Below are 19,239 nucleotides of genomic sequence, written 5' to 3'. Positions count from 1 at the left end.
TGGACGAAATGCTTAGCAGCAATTCTTCCAGCTTTTTGTTTTGAGTTCAAATGTTGCCATGGTCGGATTTAACTTTCGTTCTTTTAGGTCCAATAAAATAAGTATCAGTTATGCACTAGGGTCGATGTAATCAACTATTCAACCTTCTCCCAAACTGTCAGGCCTTGTGCCTACAGTAGAGAGAATTGGTATTGTTATCATCATTCTTACTCAAAAGCTATTACATGCTGTATTAAGCAGGGATGCTGTCTTGAGATTTGGTAACAACTTGGCTCCTCAAATCTTAAGAATTTTTCTTAGGAGTCTTGCAGAATACAGGAATGGTACCTTTCTGCAGGTCGCCAATGCACATCTCAATTCCAATATCCTTCAGCCAAAGATATCATTTGGATGTTGTGCAAAGTGTACCAATTACCACAAAAAACCCCCCAAAAAAACATAGTCTCTTTATCATCATCATCATTATTATTATTATTACAGAGGCAGCGAGGTGGCAGAATCATTAGCACGCCAGGCAATATGCTTGGCAGTATTTCATTTGTCTTCGTGTTCTGAGTTCAGATTCTGCTGATGTTGAATTTGCCTTTCATCCTTTCAGTTTAGTACTGGGGTTGATGTATGTTAATCGACTATCCTCCGCCAAAATTCCTGGCCTTGTGCCAAAATTTGAAATCGTTATTATTATTATTATTATTAAGTGGCAAACTAGTACACCAGGCAAAATGCTCAGCAGTACTTCGTCTGCACTTGCGTTCTGGGTTCAAATTCCACAAGGGTCGACTTTGCTTTTCATCCTTTCAGGGTCGATGAAATAAGTACCAGTTATATATTTTGCGTAGGATATGAGCAGTTCCTATGAGCACTATCTTTTGAATTTCTGCCATTTTTGGGTTTCCTGGTATCTGGAATCAGCCCCTTTCACTATCATTCCCAGCACACCTATGACAATAGGTATTGTTTTAGTTTTCAGGTTCTACATTTTGCTGATTTCTATTTCAAGATCTTTATATTTGCTCAGTTTTTGGCAGGTCTTGACAGATACGTTTATATCGATTGGGACAGTCATATCAATGAAGAGGCATGTTCTTTGTCTGAAGTTATTATTATTATCATTATTATTATTATTATTCAGTAGTTTTATTTTTATAGCGTGCTTTCACTTCACTACTGAGCGCAGCTCTGTGTGCCTTAGGTATGTGCTGTGATTTGTTGTGATGCTCTGATGGTTACTGTATGGAAAGTGTTCTGCGTAGGATGTGTGCAGTGCCTAGTGGTGCAATTTTCTGTATGTTATATGTGTTTGTAAGTCCTGGTGTTTTTGTTATGTATTTGTCTGAATATTTTTTTATCATGCCTAATGCACCTACTATGATAGGAATTGTTTCTGTTTTTAGATTCCACATTCTGGTTACCTGTATTTCCAGGTCTTTGTATTTTGAAAGTTTTTCCATTTCTTTTAGAGACACGTTGTTGTTGTTATTATTATTATTATTATTATTACTATTATTATTGCTGCAATAACTCATGATAAAATGTTTTGCACTTTTATACAAATGAACAGAAAAAAACCCAATATACCCACGATAGCATGGGGAAACATATAAGAGCAAATACAAAGAAAAAAGGAAATCAAAAATATAAATAAAAAGATACTAACACTGAAGCTGAACCCAAGATTAACATTGATTAATCAATCCAACCAATTAATCAAAAAAGATAATCCAGATGTGACCAACACCTGATTTGTTTGTTGGTTGTTCTTTTTTCAAGCAAAGAAAGAAAATTACATTCTCAAATATCTCATCTGAATGAAAAGTGAAGTGATTTGATTTGCAGGTGGTTTGGCTGTTGTGTCAAGCAAGTGGAGCGACCAGTTAGAGGTCACCTTACTTCATGCAGCTCAAGAAATAGAGACATCAAACGTAAAGCCAAAACGTTGGTGAATAAATGTGAACACAGAGGACTAAAACCGTGCGCAAAATGACACGAGTTATTATTATAAAGTTAACAAATCGATCAGCTAATCGTAAAGCTGGCTGGTAATTCTTTTTCATCGAGCAGCCGATATAAAAGCCACAATCGTTTCACATTGAATAGATTTAAATGTAAACCTTTTTAGATATTTTTTGAACGACTTTTCACTTCTTGGGTCACGTGTTATACAGCGAAAACAACTTATTTGGCTTTTTTTTTTTAATTAGTTATCTCGTGTACTTTATCAGATAACCTAAAAAAATATAAGGAAAACGGTTATTCCCTAATGTCTTTTAGCTCACATGAATTCCGTTTAAGTTTCATGTAAACACTGATAAAACGTAATGAATTAAATATATCTGGTAACGACGACAACAAACAAGTAAACAAAACTAAGTGTATAAAAAACAATTACACAAAAACTTGTAATGATGCAGGTATGGTTGTCCGGATAAGAAGTTTCGGTGAAGTTTGCCTCTCAACCACATGGCTTTGGGTTCAGTCTCACTGGGCAGCACCTAGGGTCTGTGTTTGCTTTTGTTTTTTTGTTACCATCGCAAGCCAAAACCAATGACTTGTGAGGGAAGTTGTCGAAGACAAAAAATGAAAGACGTCTTTTGTGAATGTACGTAGTTGTGAGTGGGTGTGTGAACATATATGGCAGCGGGGATGCATATACATATGTAAATATGTATGTATGCATATATATATATGCGTGTGTATGTGTATTTCTTTTACTTGTTTCAGTCATTTGACAGCAGCCAAGCCTTCAAGGGTTTTAAGTCGAACAAACGGACGCCAGGACTTATTCTTTAAGCTTAAAACGCACACGCGCACACATATAACTACACAACCAAGTTTGTGAATTATATATCATTATCATGATATATAATTATACATCTTTCTTCTATGCTGGCATAGGTTGAACAGTTTGACAGAAACTAAGAAGCCAGAGAGCTGCACCAGGCTTTCTGCTTTGGTAGGATTTCTACAGCTGGATGCCCTTCATAATGCCAACCACTTCACAAAGTATATTGGGTGCTTTTTATGTGTCACCAGCACCGACGCTTTTTATATGGCACCAACACCAGCAGGGTGGCCAAGTAACTTGCAAGACAAAGATACTTGGCATGGCACAGGTGTAGTTGTATGGTTAAGGAGTTTGCTTCCCAGCTATGGAGTTATTTCAGGGTCAATCTGAATGTGTGGCACTTTGATCAAGTGTCTTCTACAGCCCTGACAAGAATGAAAGAGGCCCATCATGTGTGTGTGTCTATATATATATATATATATACAGGGTGTCCCAAAAAAATGTATACACATAGTGGTTCGGCAAAAGAGAACGATAGAATAAGTACTAGGCTTACAAAGAATAACAAATTTACAATTATTTAAGGTGTGTATACATTTTTTGGGGACACCCTGTATTTATATAAATAAGGATAAGATCGTTAATCTAAAATAAAATAACGAACTTATCAAGTAGTCAGCATGGAAAAAATAACCTTCAAAGGTAATAATAATTAAAATTACAAATTAGAGTCGGTTTATGGCTGCTATTTTCAGCATGGTAGTATCTAGTAGATACCCTAATTTATAATTTTATATATATATACTGATAAAAATGGTAAGACAACAAAAGAATGAAAGAGACCTCGATATTATGTAAATAGATATTATGTCACATATCACATTTACAGATATATATATATATAACATTGATCAGAGAACAAACATCAAATTCAAGTCAACAACTTTATACATAACACCACATCTCAAAACATTTGATCATATATAAATATTACCATGGCCTTTCAATATATAAAGAATACATTTATATAAAAAAACACAGAAGGTAAAAAATATATATGCAAATAAAAATAAAGATATATAGAACGGCCTATCAAGAAGGTATATACAATTTTTCTTACTCCCCTCAAACAAACAAAAAAAAAAGGTCAAAAATGTTCATTTACTACGAGTTAAAGTGCATCTCGGCAATGAACGAATAATTTGTTGAGATTCCTGTTCATCCTGATGAGGGGGGTCATTGGTAATATTTATATATGATCAAATGTTTTGAGGTGTGGTGTTATGTAAAAAGTCATTGACTCAAATTTGATGTTTGTTCTCTGATCAATGTTTCTCTGTCTCAATTACATTTGAGCACTATGTATTAATGCAGATATCACTTCTATTACAAACAGCACAGATTGTTTAAAAGGTCCTCAGTATCTAAGGAAACTAGTTGTGACCCAATATCAAGGACATTGCTTCCAAATGTAACACATTTGTGCATACCATGTGATAAAAATAATGCACATTTGAAAACCAGAAGAAGCCTCTTAGTTTAAATTATGTCAGATTCTCAGATGAGAAAGATATGTACATTATTGTGTAGAATGCTAGAAACAGCAGTCAATTACTCTCAAATCACCCAAAAAGGACATCTTAGAAGACATTGCCAGCATCATTTTATATTCACATACACACATGGACATATGGAAATAGGATGTCCATAAGGTACCTAAACTGGACTGCCTCTTCCAATCCACCGGTTTGGGAAAGTTTCACTAAAAAAACTTTCAAGCACTCAACTCCCAAAGGGGCAGCACACCATCTTGGTGGGAAATAACTGTTAGATGCAAGTAGTGCAACTTCAGTACAACAAATTTTTTCCTGAACTTTTCAAATTGTAACGGTAATTTTTGGACACCCTATGTGTAGGAAGGACATCCAGCTGTAGAAACCATGCCACACCAGACAATTTGAAATCCGGAGAGCTCCCTGGCTGGCCAGCTCCTGTCAAACAGATATTAAATGATGATAATGATGATGATATAGGCAGTTAGTGGAGGTGCAATGGCCCAGTGGTTAGGGCAGCGGACTCGCGGTCGTAGGATCGCGGTTTCGATTCCCAGACCGGGCGTTGTGAGTGTTTATTGAGCGAAAACACCTAAAGCTCCACGAGGCTCCGGCAGGGATGGTGGTGATCCCTGCTGTACTCTTTCACCACAACTTTCTCACACTCATACTTCCTATTTATGTTGTACCTGTATTTCAAAGGGCCGGCCTTGTCACTCTCTGTGTCACGCTGAATATCCCCCGAGAACTACGTCAAGGGTACACGTGTCTGTGGAGTGCTCAGCCACTTACACGTTAATTTCACGAGCAGGCTGTTCCGTTGATTCGGATCAACCGGAACCCTCGTCGTCGGAACCGACGGAGTGTGCTTCCATCCATAGGCAGTTAGGATAAATCCCAGCTGTTTCCTCTTGAAGGACAACATCTATTTTCCTGTTTTCCATTTTTTTCCCATGCTGGCATAAGCAGATGATTTGACAGGATCTTGTGAGTCACAGGGCAGCCTTGATCTCCAGTGTCTACTTAAGCAGTGTTTCTCCAGCCAGATGCCCCTTCCACATGACAACCACTTCGCAGTGTGTGCTGGGCACTTTTTACATGCCACAGGCACAAGTGAAGGTTATCAAGTAACGCTATTGTACAATAGCGTCATGTGAAGCTAGATTTATATATCCTAAAATTGCAGAAGAATCTATTTAATGGTAAAGCACTTGACACATAATCACATGGATGTGAATTTGAGTCTCGTGGCTGGCCGCCCACAGATTTTTCTGCAAAATATGGATAGTTTATCCTGTTCATGCTTTATTATTAGCATTATCCAGCATTTGAGAATAAAATTATTTCCTTATCTGTATCTTTCAATACATCTCAACACTTCTAAAGCAAACTTTGTTTGTTGACTTTCAACGTAAGTTGAATTTAGTATACATACATATTTTCATACATTTATACATAAGTATAGAAAAATATATATATTGTTATACATGGGGGTGGTCATATTTTAAACCGGCCATATCCGGCCCAAATTTTCTACTTCTTTTATGTTCAAACCATCCGGATCTGGCCTCTCACTCATATCCTACAATGACATCCTCAAAATAAACCATCACCTCATCAAATTCTCAGAACTACAAGATAATGCAGGATTAATTCAAAACAATGTGAATGAAAAAGCATTATATTTGACAGAGTAATCTGAACGCTAAAGGGTTAAACACAATCGCTATATGTTTGGACTTTGTCCCTGTAACCTCTTTAACGATTCTTTAACCCATATGTCGCCTCCTGTTCTGCTTAATCCATTTTTTGAAAGACAAAATAGAATAACCAGAACAAGAGCAGACACGTGGGACAAGGAGTCACAGAACCTGATGAGTGACTATATTTTTATTTATATCGAAGTGATTTCTCAACTACTATAATCATTTCTTAAATATAGCCACGAAACACGTGTCGTTATTCTACCTATTATATACGTTTTTATTATTATTTTTTGCAATTTACTTAATCATTGACATTTTATTGTTATTTTAATTTTAATATTTCTATTATATGTAATTTTCTAGATGGTGTAATTTAATTGAATTGATAAAAGGTTTTTTTTTCTAATTTTTTTATATATATATATTATATTGTGTGAAATTTGATTTAGTATTTCTAAATCGAAATCGATCAACATCAATGGAAATTGCAGGTGTGATACTAGTGCCGGTGGTACATAAGAGAACCAACCGCCGCCCTGACTGGCCTCATGCTGGCAGCACGTAAAAAGCACCATCCGATCGTGGCCGCTAAACGATGATGATATGATGATGAAATTGAATTTTTTCCTTGTAAGTTTGGTTTTTATTCTCTCAAATAATAATTATTATTATATATATATATATATATATATATATATATATATATAATAGGGAGAGCAAGAAAGAGAGAGAGATAATGAACAGAGGTGTGTGTGTGAGCATGTGTAAAACAATGCATTCATCAATATTTATTGAGGTCATGCATGGTACTTAAAATATGAAAGATATATCCCAATTAAAGCTGTTAGACTGATGTGAGAAAAGGAGGAGAGGGGTAGATATGAGATTAGACTACTAGATCATTGTATGGGAGGGATGGAGAGAGGGACGGATGGATGCATGCACACACACACACATACATACATATATATAGAAAGAGGGTGGCCCAAAAGTCATAAAGATGATATAGCTGGCAAGGCGGCGAGCTGGCAGAACCGTTAGTACGCCAGGCGAAATGCGTAGCCATATTTCGTCTGTCGTTGCGTTCTGAGTTCAAATTCCGCCGAGGTTGACTTTGCCTTTCACCCTTTTGGGGATGCAAATATATGGGAAATTACCACCTGTGTCATCTCTTGTGAAAGGTAGGAGAGTCCAGTTTGCTGGACATTGTTGTAGAGCTGAAAAAGAAGTAATTTCTACTCTTCTCCTCTGGAAGCCATCTACTCGCAACACCAGAGGGCGCACACTCTCCTACCCTGATGTAATCTCCAGGGATACAGGCATCCAGCAACAGGACCTCCGTAATGCTATGATGGACCATGAAGTCTGGCGCAACATGGTAAATTCCATTGTCTCGACCACGGTCGAACAATGATGATGATTTGGGGTCGATAAATTAAGTACCAGTTGCACACTGGGGTCGATGTACTCGACTTAATCCGTTTGTCTGTCCTTGTTTGTCCCCTCTATGTTTAGCCCCTTGTGGGTAATAAAGAAACAGATATTCATTTATGTTCTGCTTTACATCTTACCATACCTCAGCACCATATAGTTTATATATATATAGGAAATATATGTACATTAGGTGTGAAAAATTACATCATGTAAATTACAAATAAAAAATGTAATTAAGACGAATTTATTAAAATTTCAGACCCTTTTGCAACTTTTGGCCACCCTGTGTACACACACACACACATACAGTGTTCAGCTAAATTTGATCTTTTTTTTTTTGTGTCTCTTTTTTTTTAAAGAAAAGCTTGATATATTGGTGAATAGTCAACAGTTATCATCATCATCATCATCGTTTAACGTCCGCATTCCATGCTAGCATGGATTGGACGGTTCAACTGGGGTCTGGGAGGCCAGAAGGCTGCACCAGGCCCAGTCTGATCTGGCAGTGTTTCTACAGCTGGATGCCCTTCCTAAAGCCAATCCTCCGTGAGTGTAGTGGGTGTTTTTACATGCCACCGGCACAGGTGCCACATGAGGATGGCAAACGGCCACGATCGGATGGTGCTTTTTACATGCCACCGGCACGGAGACCAGACGAAGCTGGCAATGGCCACGATCAGATGGTGCTTTTTACGTGATGGGGAGCATAAAAATTAAAAAAAGAAGTTAGCTGTCATGGAAGATTAGACGCCATCTGAATATTGAAAAAGAGTTGCCTGCATCATGAGGATTCATGCCAGTTCTCAAAATGCTGAGATGATGACAGCTGTTTCAGTGTTCTGCCAACACTGTTAAGGCTATAAGATGTGACATGGACAGCTGCAGCAGAGATTACAATGCCATGACCAGCAGGGAGGGAGACAGTCTGAAATTTCAGGATTGGGGGATAAGTTGATTATAGCAACCCCAGAACTCAACTGTTACTTATTTTATCAACACAGAAAGAATGAAAGGTGAAGTCGACCTCAGCAGAATTTGAACTTAGAACATAAAGACAGATGAAATGCCACAAAGCATTTTGCCAAGCATGCTGAAGATTCTGCCAGCTCACTGCCTTAATAATAATAATAATAATAATAATAATAATAATAATAATAATAATAATAAAATAATAATAATAAATAATAATAATAATAATAATAATAAATTTTTTTTTTTTGTGATGCATGTGCCTAGTGTACCTTCATCAGATGGGTAGTCATCAGATGGGTTTCAAATATTTTACCCCAGTGTCACTTTGATGGCATGCACTGCTCTCTCACTCAATAATAATAATATTACTTTCAAATTTTGGCCACAAGGCCAGCAATTGCAGCTGGGGGAGTAAGTCAATTACATCGACCCCAGTGGTTGATTGGTACTTATTTTATAGACCCCTGAAAGGATGAAAGGCAAAGTTAACCTTGGCAGAATTTGAACTCAGAATATAAAGACAGACAAAATGTTGTTAAGCATTTTGCCTGGCATGCTAACAATTCTGCCAGCTCACCGCCTTAATAATTATAATAATCGTTTCTACTGTAAGTACAAGGCCTGAAATTTGGGGGCAGGGGACTAGGCAATTACAGTGACCCCAGTTTTTCACTGGTACTTAATTTAACGACTCCAAAAGGATGAAAGGCAAAGTCAACCTCAGTGCAATTTGAACTCAGATTGTAGCAGCAGATGAAATACCTATTTCTTTACTACCCACAAGGGGCTAAACACAGAGAGGACAAACAAGAACAGACAAACGGATTAAGTCGATTATATCGACCCAAGTGCATAACTGGTACTTATTTAATCGACCCCGAAAGGATGAAAGGCAAAGGCGACCTCAGCGGAATTTGAACTCAGAATGTAGCAGTAGACGAAATACTGCTAGGCATTTCGCCTGGCATGCTAACGATTCTGCCAGCTCACCGCCTTAATAATAATAATAATAATGGGGAGAAAATGACATCAGATGACAAAATAGTTTTCAGCAAAAACACACAGCAGACAAATTGAGTTCTATTGTTCAGTTTCAATCCAGTTTTCTTCTGTTATTGTTTGTTTTGTTTCGTTTGTGGGGCAGGAGGGTATCACACACATATATCCATCTACCACCACCACCACCACCACTGCTCCACACTGGCAAGACAAGAAAAATTTAGAGGCAAAAACCTAAAGCCAACAACAGAGAAATAAAACAAACAGAGGTACAATAAGTTACTGTGACTAATGCAAAGAATGTTAGTTTGTGAAGTTGTGACTGAACATTATTGTAAAGTAACCTACAAAAGTAATGAAGAAAAAAGGACAAACAAAACAAACAAGGAAGAAAGGAAAGGAGAGAAAGGAAAACAAGAAGAGAAAGAGGAACAGAGAGAGGGGGAAGAAGGAAAGAAAGAAAAAGGAGAAGGAAAGTGAGAAAGGGAAACAAGAAGAGAAAGAGGAACAGAGAGAGGAAGAAGAAGGAAAGAAAGAAAAAAAGAGGGAGAGGGGAGGAGAGGGGGAAGATACTTAGAAACTAAACTCTCATAAAGAAAAAATAAAAAAAAACACAACGGAAAAAAACCCAGAAACAATACAAAAATAAGGACATACAGACAGACAGACATCAGAAATAAGATATTTAGTTGGAGATGGGCATGGGATTATAATTAAGTAAGAGAGGAACCAATGAAAGGTAACATCTATTAATGGGAAATGTGTGGCTGGTGGGAGGGGGTGCAGTTGATTGCATCGACCCAACCACCCCCACCCCACCCATGCCCCCACCTCCTGCCCTGGTACCTATTTTATCAGCCCCTGAAAAAATAAAAGCGAGGACAAAATGCTTGGCAGCATTTCTTCTGGTTTTACGTTTTGAGTTCAAATTCTACCAAGGTCGACTTGGCTTTTTATCCTTCTGGGGTTGATGAAGTATGTAACAGTTGAACACTGGGGAGTGATGTAATCAACTAACCCCTTCTCCGTAAAAAATTACTGATCATGAGCCAAAAGTTTGAAACCATTATTATTATTGTTGTTATTGTTATTATTATTATTGCAGGCGGCGAGCTGGCAGAATCATTAGCATGCCAGGCGAAATGCTTAGCGATATTTCGTCTGCTGTTACGTTCTGAGTTCAAATTCCACCGAGGTCGACTTTGCCTTTCATCCTTTCGGGGTCAATAAATAAAGTACCAGTTATGCACTGGGGTCGATGTAATCGACTTAATCCCTTTGTCTGTCCTTGCTTGTCCCCTCTGTGTTTAGCCCCTTGTGGGCAATAAAGAAATATATTATTATTATTACAAATGCATATATTGCTTCTGTCATCTACTACCACCTGACCGTCATCCCCTGCCCTGCTTCATGGCTGACCAAACTGGAACACTTGCTCTTCCACTTTCTGCGGAAGGGACATGTTCCACCCATCAGACAGTCCATTGGCTGTCAACAGCCACTGAGTGGAGGACTGAGAATGCCATGGATAATGATGCGCAGACACACGCTGAGACTGCAGCATCTCCAGCATTTTCTTAATGGTGAACAGGTGTAGTCGCAGGTGTTGTCAAGCAGGGTTTTCCGCAGCTCATCACACTGACAGAGCTGCAGTCTTGGATCAAGCGTACACCAAGGAAGGGCACTTGGCACCTGGAGTGTCAGCAAGCGCACACAGCTTTCTGCCAGTCAGGCAACATGGTCAGTGGAAGTTCCACCATGGAGTTCTATAGGGGATTAGTGGCAGGCAAGAGTAATAATGTCCTCGGGGAAACTCTGGGTGTTGGGAGGGATCAATTAACTGGTCTTTTCCAGAGGACTTTTGGGCCAGCGCCTATGGATGACTTCCAGAAATCCCTGGCCTGACAGTGCTACCAGAGAGCTCTGCTGGTTCGAAACAAGCTCTACAGACATGGAAGTGCTGTCAGATGGACCTGGTCAAATTCAACTATTGCTTCGTGGTTAGCCCACCTTCGTATTCTACCAAATCCTCTCACAAGGCTTTGGTCAGCTCAGTGCTATAGTAGAAGGCACTTGCCCAAGGTGCCATGCGGTGGGACTGAACCTGAGACCATGTGGTTGGTAAGCAAGCTTCTTACCACACAGCCACACCTAAATTCAAATAATCTTATTAATCCACTAAAGTAGAGAAGCTGTTACTGAATATACGTGGGGGAAAAAAATATATAAATATATGTGCAGTTGATAAATATATAGACATGGTTGAGTGGTTGAAAGGCTTGCTTTGCAACCATATGATGCTGGGTTCAATCCCACTGTGCAGCATCTTGGACAAGTGTCTTCTGCTACAGCCCCAGGCCATCCAAAGCCTTGTGAGTGGATTTGGTAAACTGTAACAGAAAGAAGCTTGTTATGTGAGATAGGGAGAAAGAGACAGAGTGTGTGTGTGAGAGAGAGGGGCGAGGGAGGGGAAGGGAGAGAGAGAGAGAGACTGCCACCTTCCTGTGATTTCTGGTGACAGCTGGTGACAGGAAGGGCATCTGGCCATTGAAAAATCACAGCAAATTCGGTCAGACACAAGCATGAAAGAAAGTGAGCATGTGATGATGATGATGATGATGATGATGATGATGATGATGATGAAGAGAGGAGACAGCTGGATGCCCTTCCTAACGCCAACCACTCCGAGAGTGTAGTGGGTGATTTTATGTGCCACCGACACAGGTGCCAGACGAGGCTGGCAAACGGCCACGCTCGGATGGTGTTTTTATGTGCCACCGACACAGGTGCCAGACGAGGCTGGCAAACGGCCACGCTCAGATGGTGTTTTTTATGTGCCACCGACACAGGTGCCAGACGAGGCTGGCAGACGGCCACGCTCGGATGGTGTTTTTATGTGCCACCGACACAGGTGCCAGTTACTTTTTAACCCTTTTAATATCAACCTCCCTCAGACTATCCCTAGTTCTATAATACAAACCTCTTATTGATCTAAATCAGGGGTTCTCAACCATTTTCATCTATGGACCCCTTTGGTTACTATTTTATCCTGGTGGACCCTGACAGCCATTTGATGTTTAAAAACTAGTTTTATAGAAACTTCTTTCAAAATTCCTGTTTTGTTTCACACACATTAACTTGTCGTTGGCTGATGTAAAATGTTAGAGAAAGAAGCTGTTTCTTGCAATATATATCAATACCTACATCTAAATACTACTGTGAATCTCCAATTTACCATTTTATTGAGTGGACCCCCACAAAACCTGGTTATAATTTCCAGAATCAAAATGCAATGGTAGGGTTTGAAATCATAACCTCTGATAGATGCCGCAAACATTTTGAAGTTTGAAAACTATGACAATTTGCAATGGGCAAAGAAGAAATTTAACTAAAAAATATATTTAGAACAAATAAAAATGAAAAACAAATTAACAAAGTTAATTTCATAGTTAATTAAAAAAATTAATTTCATAGTTTCATAGGCGTAGGAGTGGCTGTGTGGTAAGTAGCTTGCTTACCAGCCACATGGTTCCGATTTCAGCCCCACAGCGTGGCACCTTGGGCAAGTGTCTTCTACTATATCCTTGGGCTGACCAAAGCCTTGTGAGTGGATTTGGTAGACGGAAACTGAAAGAAGCTCATCATATATATGTATAGATATATATATCTGTATGTGTGTGTATATGTTTGTGTGTCTGTGTTTGTCCCCCCAACATCGCTTGACAACCGATGCTGGTGTGTTTACGTCCCCGTAACTTAGCAGTTCGGCAAAAGAGACCGATAGAATAAGTACTAGGCTTACAAAGAATAAGCCCTGGGGTCGATTTGCTTGACTAAAGACGGTGCTCCAGCATGGCCACAGTCACATGACTGAAACAAGTAAAAGCGTAAAAGAGTAAAGTAAATTTCAGAAATTAAAAAATTTTTGAAAGCCGTTGATACAGTGCCAATGATACATACATAAGTACATGATGTGTACACACACACAAACGAGCAAAGAGAAAGTAATAGACAGGTAGATATATATGCAGACAGACAGATAGACAGGCATAGACAGATAGACAGGCATAGACAGATAGACATAGATAGACAGATAGACAGGCATAGACAGATAGACAGGCATAGACAGATAGACAGGCATAGACAGATAGACAGGCATAGACAGATAGACAGGCATAGAAAGATAGACAGGCATAGAAAGATAGACAGGCATAGACAGATAGACAGGCATAGACAGATAGACAGGCATAGACAGATAGACATAGATAGACAGACAGACAGATTGATAGACAAAAACAGATAGATAGATATACATAAACAGACAGATAGACAGGCACAGACAGATAGACAGGCACTGACAGATAGACAGGCACTGACAGATAGACAGGCACTGACAGATAGACAGGCGCAGACAGATAGACATAGATAGACAGACAGATTGATAAACAAAACAGATAGATAGACTGATAGACATAAACAGACAGACAGACAGATAGACATAAACAGACAGACAGACAGATAGATAGACAGATAAATATAGATAGACAGAAAGAGAGGAAGATAAAGTTAAGCAGACAAATAGACAGATAGACATAACTCATGTGAAAGAAGTGAATAACACAGGACTTCACTCACACATATCCACATACATTCACTGATTCACATCGTTTAAAAATGATCCTAAATCTCTTCCAAGAAGATGAATCATGGCATGTAAAGACGAGCAGAGGAATGTGAGGAGAGTGGGTTCTGTTATTGACACAAGACATAGGTGTCCAGTGAGTGGAAAACATGAGCAATGAATAAAGGAGAAATATTGATTTCACTTACACAGGATGGAAACAGCTGAGAACAATGTCATCGTAAATATGAAAAAGAAACATTGTTGCTCTCCTATCCCACTTATATAGGATGAGTGTAGATTATGAGTGTCGTTTATATGAGGTGACTTATAAGGGTGTGTCAGTCACTTAAGTGTGTTAAGTAGACCATCGTCAAGGACAGGAAGTGGAGTAGTGATTTCCTGACATGTGCTTAGGGACACAAAAACACACTAGAATTAACTAGAGGCCCCGTTGACATCCTAAATACATGGTACAGTCTAGGAACAAACTTTGAAATGTCCGTATTAGAGAAATGTAAATTGTCTTATATGGAATTCTCTAAAGACCACTCATTCGTTTTACGTCTGTTTTTCTATGCTTACATGCATTGGATGAATATATATTTGAGAGATTGTCCTTCTGGCACTAACACTTAGCCTGGGTTTTCAAGTAAGGGATCCCTTATTTAAAGGTAACAAGATGGACCTGATAAAAGAAAATGACACCTTTGACTGTTGCACTTTCATACGAATGTAAACAAACACCCACACACAGGTGCAGGCATGGGTGTGTGACTAAGAAGTTCGCTTCCCAACTATGTGATCTTGGAACCTTAGGCAAGTTCCTTCTTGTGATTGAACTTAGTAGACAGATGCTGAAAGAAGCCAGTCATTATATATACGTAAAACCTAACACTTCCTTTTTCTGAGCTGAGATTCGAAACCAAATCTAAGGATTCTTGCTCGTCTGATCCACCACTGACCAAACAGGCACAAAAGAAATTTCTTTGTCTTGTCAAAAAAGGATGGAGTGTTTCTCTTCGACCTTCAACCTCAGCTGTGCCATTTAAACAGGAGGTGACCTACATAGGTAGGAATTTCTCCTGTGGTATGTCTGTCCTTCTAGCTGTCACGACCATTAAAAATACAGCAATCCATCAAGGGACAGACAGTCAGAGACAGATGGATATCTCCTGCTATATATAATTACTCTTTAATCTTAAATATTTACTATATCCTATATATGTACATATATACAATGTAGATAGTGGATTGGTAAATGCTTGTAATGGTACCAGTTCCTCTCGTGCTCTCGAGTGGCTTCTGTTGGCTGCAGTTTTCTCTACATCTATACATGTGTTATTGGCCTTTCTCATGTTGGTAATGAAATGTTGTGCACCATGTAGTTTTTGGTTTCTCTTTTTCCCCTCTGTGGTGTCCATTTCAAAACTGTTTCAGAATTGATCTGATAACCAAAGTATACGACCTGCTAGTTTCAATCTCCATTCCAGGATGATTTCACTATGTGGTCTTGTGATGACTCTCTTTAGAATGTCTTCATTGATTACATGGTCTTGCCAATACATTCTCAGAATCCTCTGCAAACATCTTCAATGAAAAACATCTAGCTTTCTGTCCGTTATCACAGTGCTCTTCCACGTCTCACTACCATAGAGAAATGTTGGTAGAACTTTGCTATTATAGAGCCAGATTTTTGTGTAAATTGATGGTGTGGGAGGACTAGATAGTGCACATTCCCCAGAACACAGTGGTGAGAGAGAGAGAGAGAGAGATAGAGAGTGAGAGTAGATAGAGGAGAGAGAGATAGAGAGAGAGAGAGAGGATAGAAGAGAGATAGACGAGAGAGATAGAGAGAGAGAGATGAGAGGAGATAGAGAGAGAGAGATTAGAGATAGGAGAGAGGAGTAGAGAGAGAGAGAGAGAGATAGAGAGGAGATAGAGAGAGAGAGAGAGAGAGATAGAGAGAGAGAGAGAGAGAGAGAGATAGAGAGAGAGGAGAGAGAGAGATAGAGAGAGGAGAGAGAGAGAGAGAGAGATAGAGAGAGAGAGAGAGAGATGAGAGAGAGAGATAGAGAGAGATAGAGAGAGAGATGAGAGAGAGAGAGAGAGAGAGAGAGATAGAGAGAGAGATAGAGAGAGAGATAGAGAGAGAGATAGAGAGAGAGAGAGAGAGATAGAGAGAGAGATAGAGGAGAGAGAGATGAGAGAGATGGATAGAGAGAGAGATAGAGAGATAGAGAGAGAGAGAGAGAGAGAGAGAGAGGAGAGAGAGAGAGATAGAGAGAGGATAGAGAGAGCTAGTAACTTTGCCAGTTAAGCAGACAACACAGATCCAGATATTCAACATGAAGGACAGTCACAGTCACAGAACATAAACAGACACCACTGAATGACCAATACACACACACACAGACACAAAAGATGTTCGGTTCTACCCTATCATATTGACACAGTATTTACCCTGTTAATTTCTTCTTCGCCAACGCGAAGTAAGTTGGTAAAGTGATGTAGTGAAATATTTGGTGTATACAGCAAGTGTCGTTCAAATAAATTATTTAAACTACAATCCAATATGTTCCCATTGTTTTACTTTGATGTTTTACTTTCATCTGCAACCTCAACATCTTTTGCTACACCTTTCCCACTACACACACACACATAATGGAAAACATATATATATAGTGTTTCTACAGCTGGATGCCCTTCGTAACGCCACTCACGGAGTGGTTGGCGTTAGGAAGGGCATCTGGCGTTAGAAACACTGCCAGATCAGACTGGGTCTGGCGTAGCCTTCTGGCTTCCCAGACCCCAGTTGAACCGTCCATATATATATATATACACACACACATATATATATATACACACACACACACACATATAAATATATGCACATATATAAATGATGATGATGATGATGATATACATATATACATATAGATACATATATACATACACACATATATACATATACATACATATATACATACATAGATATACATATACACAAACACACGTACATACAAACACATCTACACACATTCATATACTCACAACACGTACATATATACAAACATTAATAGACGTATACAACTACGTACTTACACACATAAGCGCACTTACACATACATACACGTACAGGAGCATACACAACCCAGAAGAAAAAAATCCTCGATACACCAGGGCATATACTTACATACCCTGACACATGCTTAGATAAGCACATACACACATATATGTAACGTAGTATACATATATACATACAGGGACAAAACCAGATATACGCGCATATACATATATGGAGAGCCATGTATTGAAGGCCGTTAAGGAAATATACTTCATAAGGTAAGAGATGAGGGGAAAGTATCGATAAATAGGGACGGAGGAAGGATAAAACAAAGTAAAAAGAGAGAGAGGGGAGACAAGCAGGCAAGATTGGATGGGAAGAAAGACTGGAGGAATAAAGGCTATGGGAAGTAAGGATAAATAATAAAGAAAAAAATAAAGGATAATATGCAGAAATTATTGTAAGGTGAGGGGTAGATACCATTTGAAAAAAGCGAAGGAGTGTGTTTTTTTATTCCAATGCTTACACGGTTAATTATCTAAATAACACCTAATTCTATCAAAATAAACTTAACTTTAATAAATCTCTGTGCAAATAACACAAGGGCACTGAGATAGTGTCTAAAGTCCTTCTGGTGACGTTGATCGCCTGGGGCTAAAAGCATCAGTAAACCCCCCCCCCCAGTGGCTAGCCACATTCAGATGGCTAATACCCCTTACGTTAAATTTAACTTTATAAGCCTAAAAATAAACAGTCCAAGGGAAGTAACTGTGCTTCCCTTATATTTTTACATCCTTTTAAAAGTAACGCTAGGTTTTTTAGTAATAAATCTTGCATAGAATCACGCAACCCTAATAAAAAATATTTGGTTGACTATTCCATAAGGTAAACAAGTAAAAAGTAACCTTCCCTTCTTATTTCGTTAAACGATGATGATGAATTCATGTGCAATAAACTGGTTACACATCTACTATTCTTTATTCTTCTACTTGTTCCAGTCACTTGACTGCAGCCATGCTGGAGCACCACCTTAAGGGGTTTTAGTCAAACAAATTGCCCCCAGGACTTATTCTTTGTAAGCCAGGTACTTATTCTATCGGTCTCTTTTGCTGAACCGCTACATTATGAGGGCACAAACACCAATATCAGTTGTCAAGTGATGGTGGAGGGGGACAAACATAGACACAAATATATGCATATATATATATATACATATATATATATATAAAACATTATTGGTGAATTGAAGAAATGGAGCTGAACGCAGAACGATTTCTGTTCAATCTGCGTTCAGCTCCATTTCTTCAATTCACCAATAATGTTTTAATTTCAATTATCCGCACCAACGCACGGTTGCAAGCCAGATGGTTGTACCTCCAACCGTGCTGTTCACTGCTGTGATTTTTGCTACTAAGGTATCGGTTAAACTTTTGATTAATCTACTACAAGATTATTCATCTTCTATTTCACATAATATATATATATATTATATACATATATAATATATATACTATATATATTATATATATAATATATAACTATATATATATACATATCTCCCTCTCTCCTATTATATTATGTTTTATCGAACCCCGAATTCTAGATGTTCAGTAATTTCTGTCGCAGAAAATTCCCTACGTATTAACTTAAAACCTGTTGTTCCTTGGAGGTGACCCCGCCGTCCCACCCTCTACCAGAACCGGAAGTTCTGTTTTCTATCTTTCTCGACCCCCCCCCCGCACCCCTATGTAGGGTTTATTGTGATCATATAGCGCAAAAACTTTGAAATTTATGCAGGTTGTAGTCTAGAGTCTCAGTATGATATCTGGCAAATGCAAGCTTTCTTTTCAGGTACAGAACACTGCGGCCCCTCATCCCAGGGTCTCAGAGGCCCACACCTCCACACCCTCAGGGTAGGCACCCTCAACGTTGGCACATTGAAAGGTAGGTCTGGCGAGATAGTCGAGATGCTTGAACGGAGACGTGTTGATGTATGTTGTATGCAAGAAATAAGGTGGAGAGGAGGATCTGCTAGGGTCCTCACAGGCAAGGACACAGGTACAAGATTTTCTGGGCAGGGAACACTGACGGGGTTGGTGGCG

General features: G+C 38.9%; 1 protein-coding gene across 7 annotated transcripts in view; it reads right to left on the bottom strand.

Annotated features, from left to right (window-relative positions):
- LOC115222865 (divergent protein kinase domain 1A) overlaps positions 1 to 19,239 on the bottom strand; it is an 89,693-nt gene that overhangs the window by 20,201 nt on the left and 50,253 nt on the right. For 2 of the 7 annotated variants that reach the window (XM_036511751.1, XM_036511752.1), the window contains exon 1: positions 1,658 to 2,081. The exons of 4 other annotated variants lie outside the window; for them this stretch is intronic. Coding sequence is in view for 1 of the 3 variants with exons in the window: in XM_036511749.1 (XP_036367642.1) it covers positions 14,280 to 14,310 (31 nt within the window). In the remaining 2 variants the exon portion in view is untranslated. Of the gene's footprint in view, positions 1 to 1,657; positions 2,082 to 14,279; positions 14,326 to 19,239 lie in introns of those variants that run through there. One more of the 7 variants, XM_036511749.1, reaches the window with a different exon arrangement.

Source organism: Octopus sinensis, linkage group LG21, assembly GCF_006345805.1.
Source record: "Octopus sinensis linkage group LG21, ASM634580v1, whole genome shotgun sequence".
Classification (NCBI taxonomy): domain Eukaryota; kingdom Metazoa; phylum Mollusca; class Cephalopoda; order Octopoda; family Octopodidae; genus Octopus; species Octopus sinensis.
The sequence above is the reverse complement of the archived record's forward strand: the minus strand, read 5'-3'. Positions and strand labels throughout refer to the sequence as shown.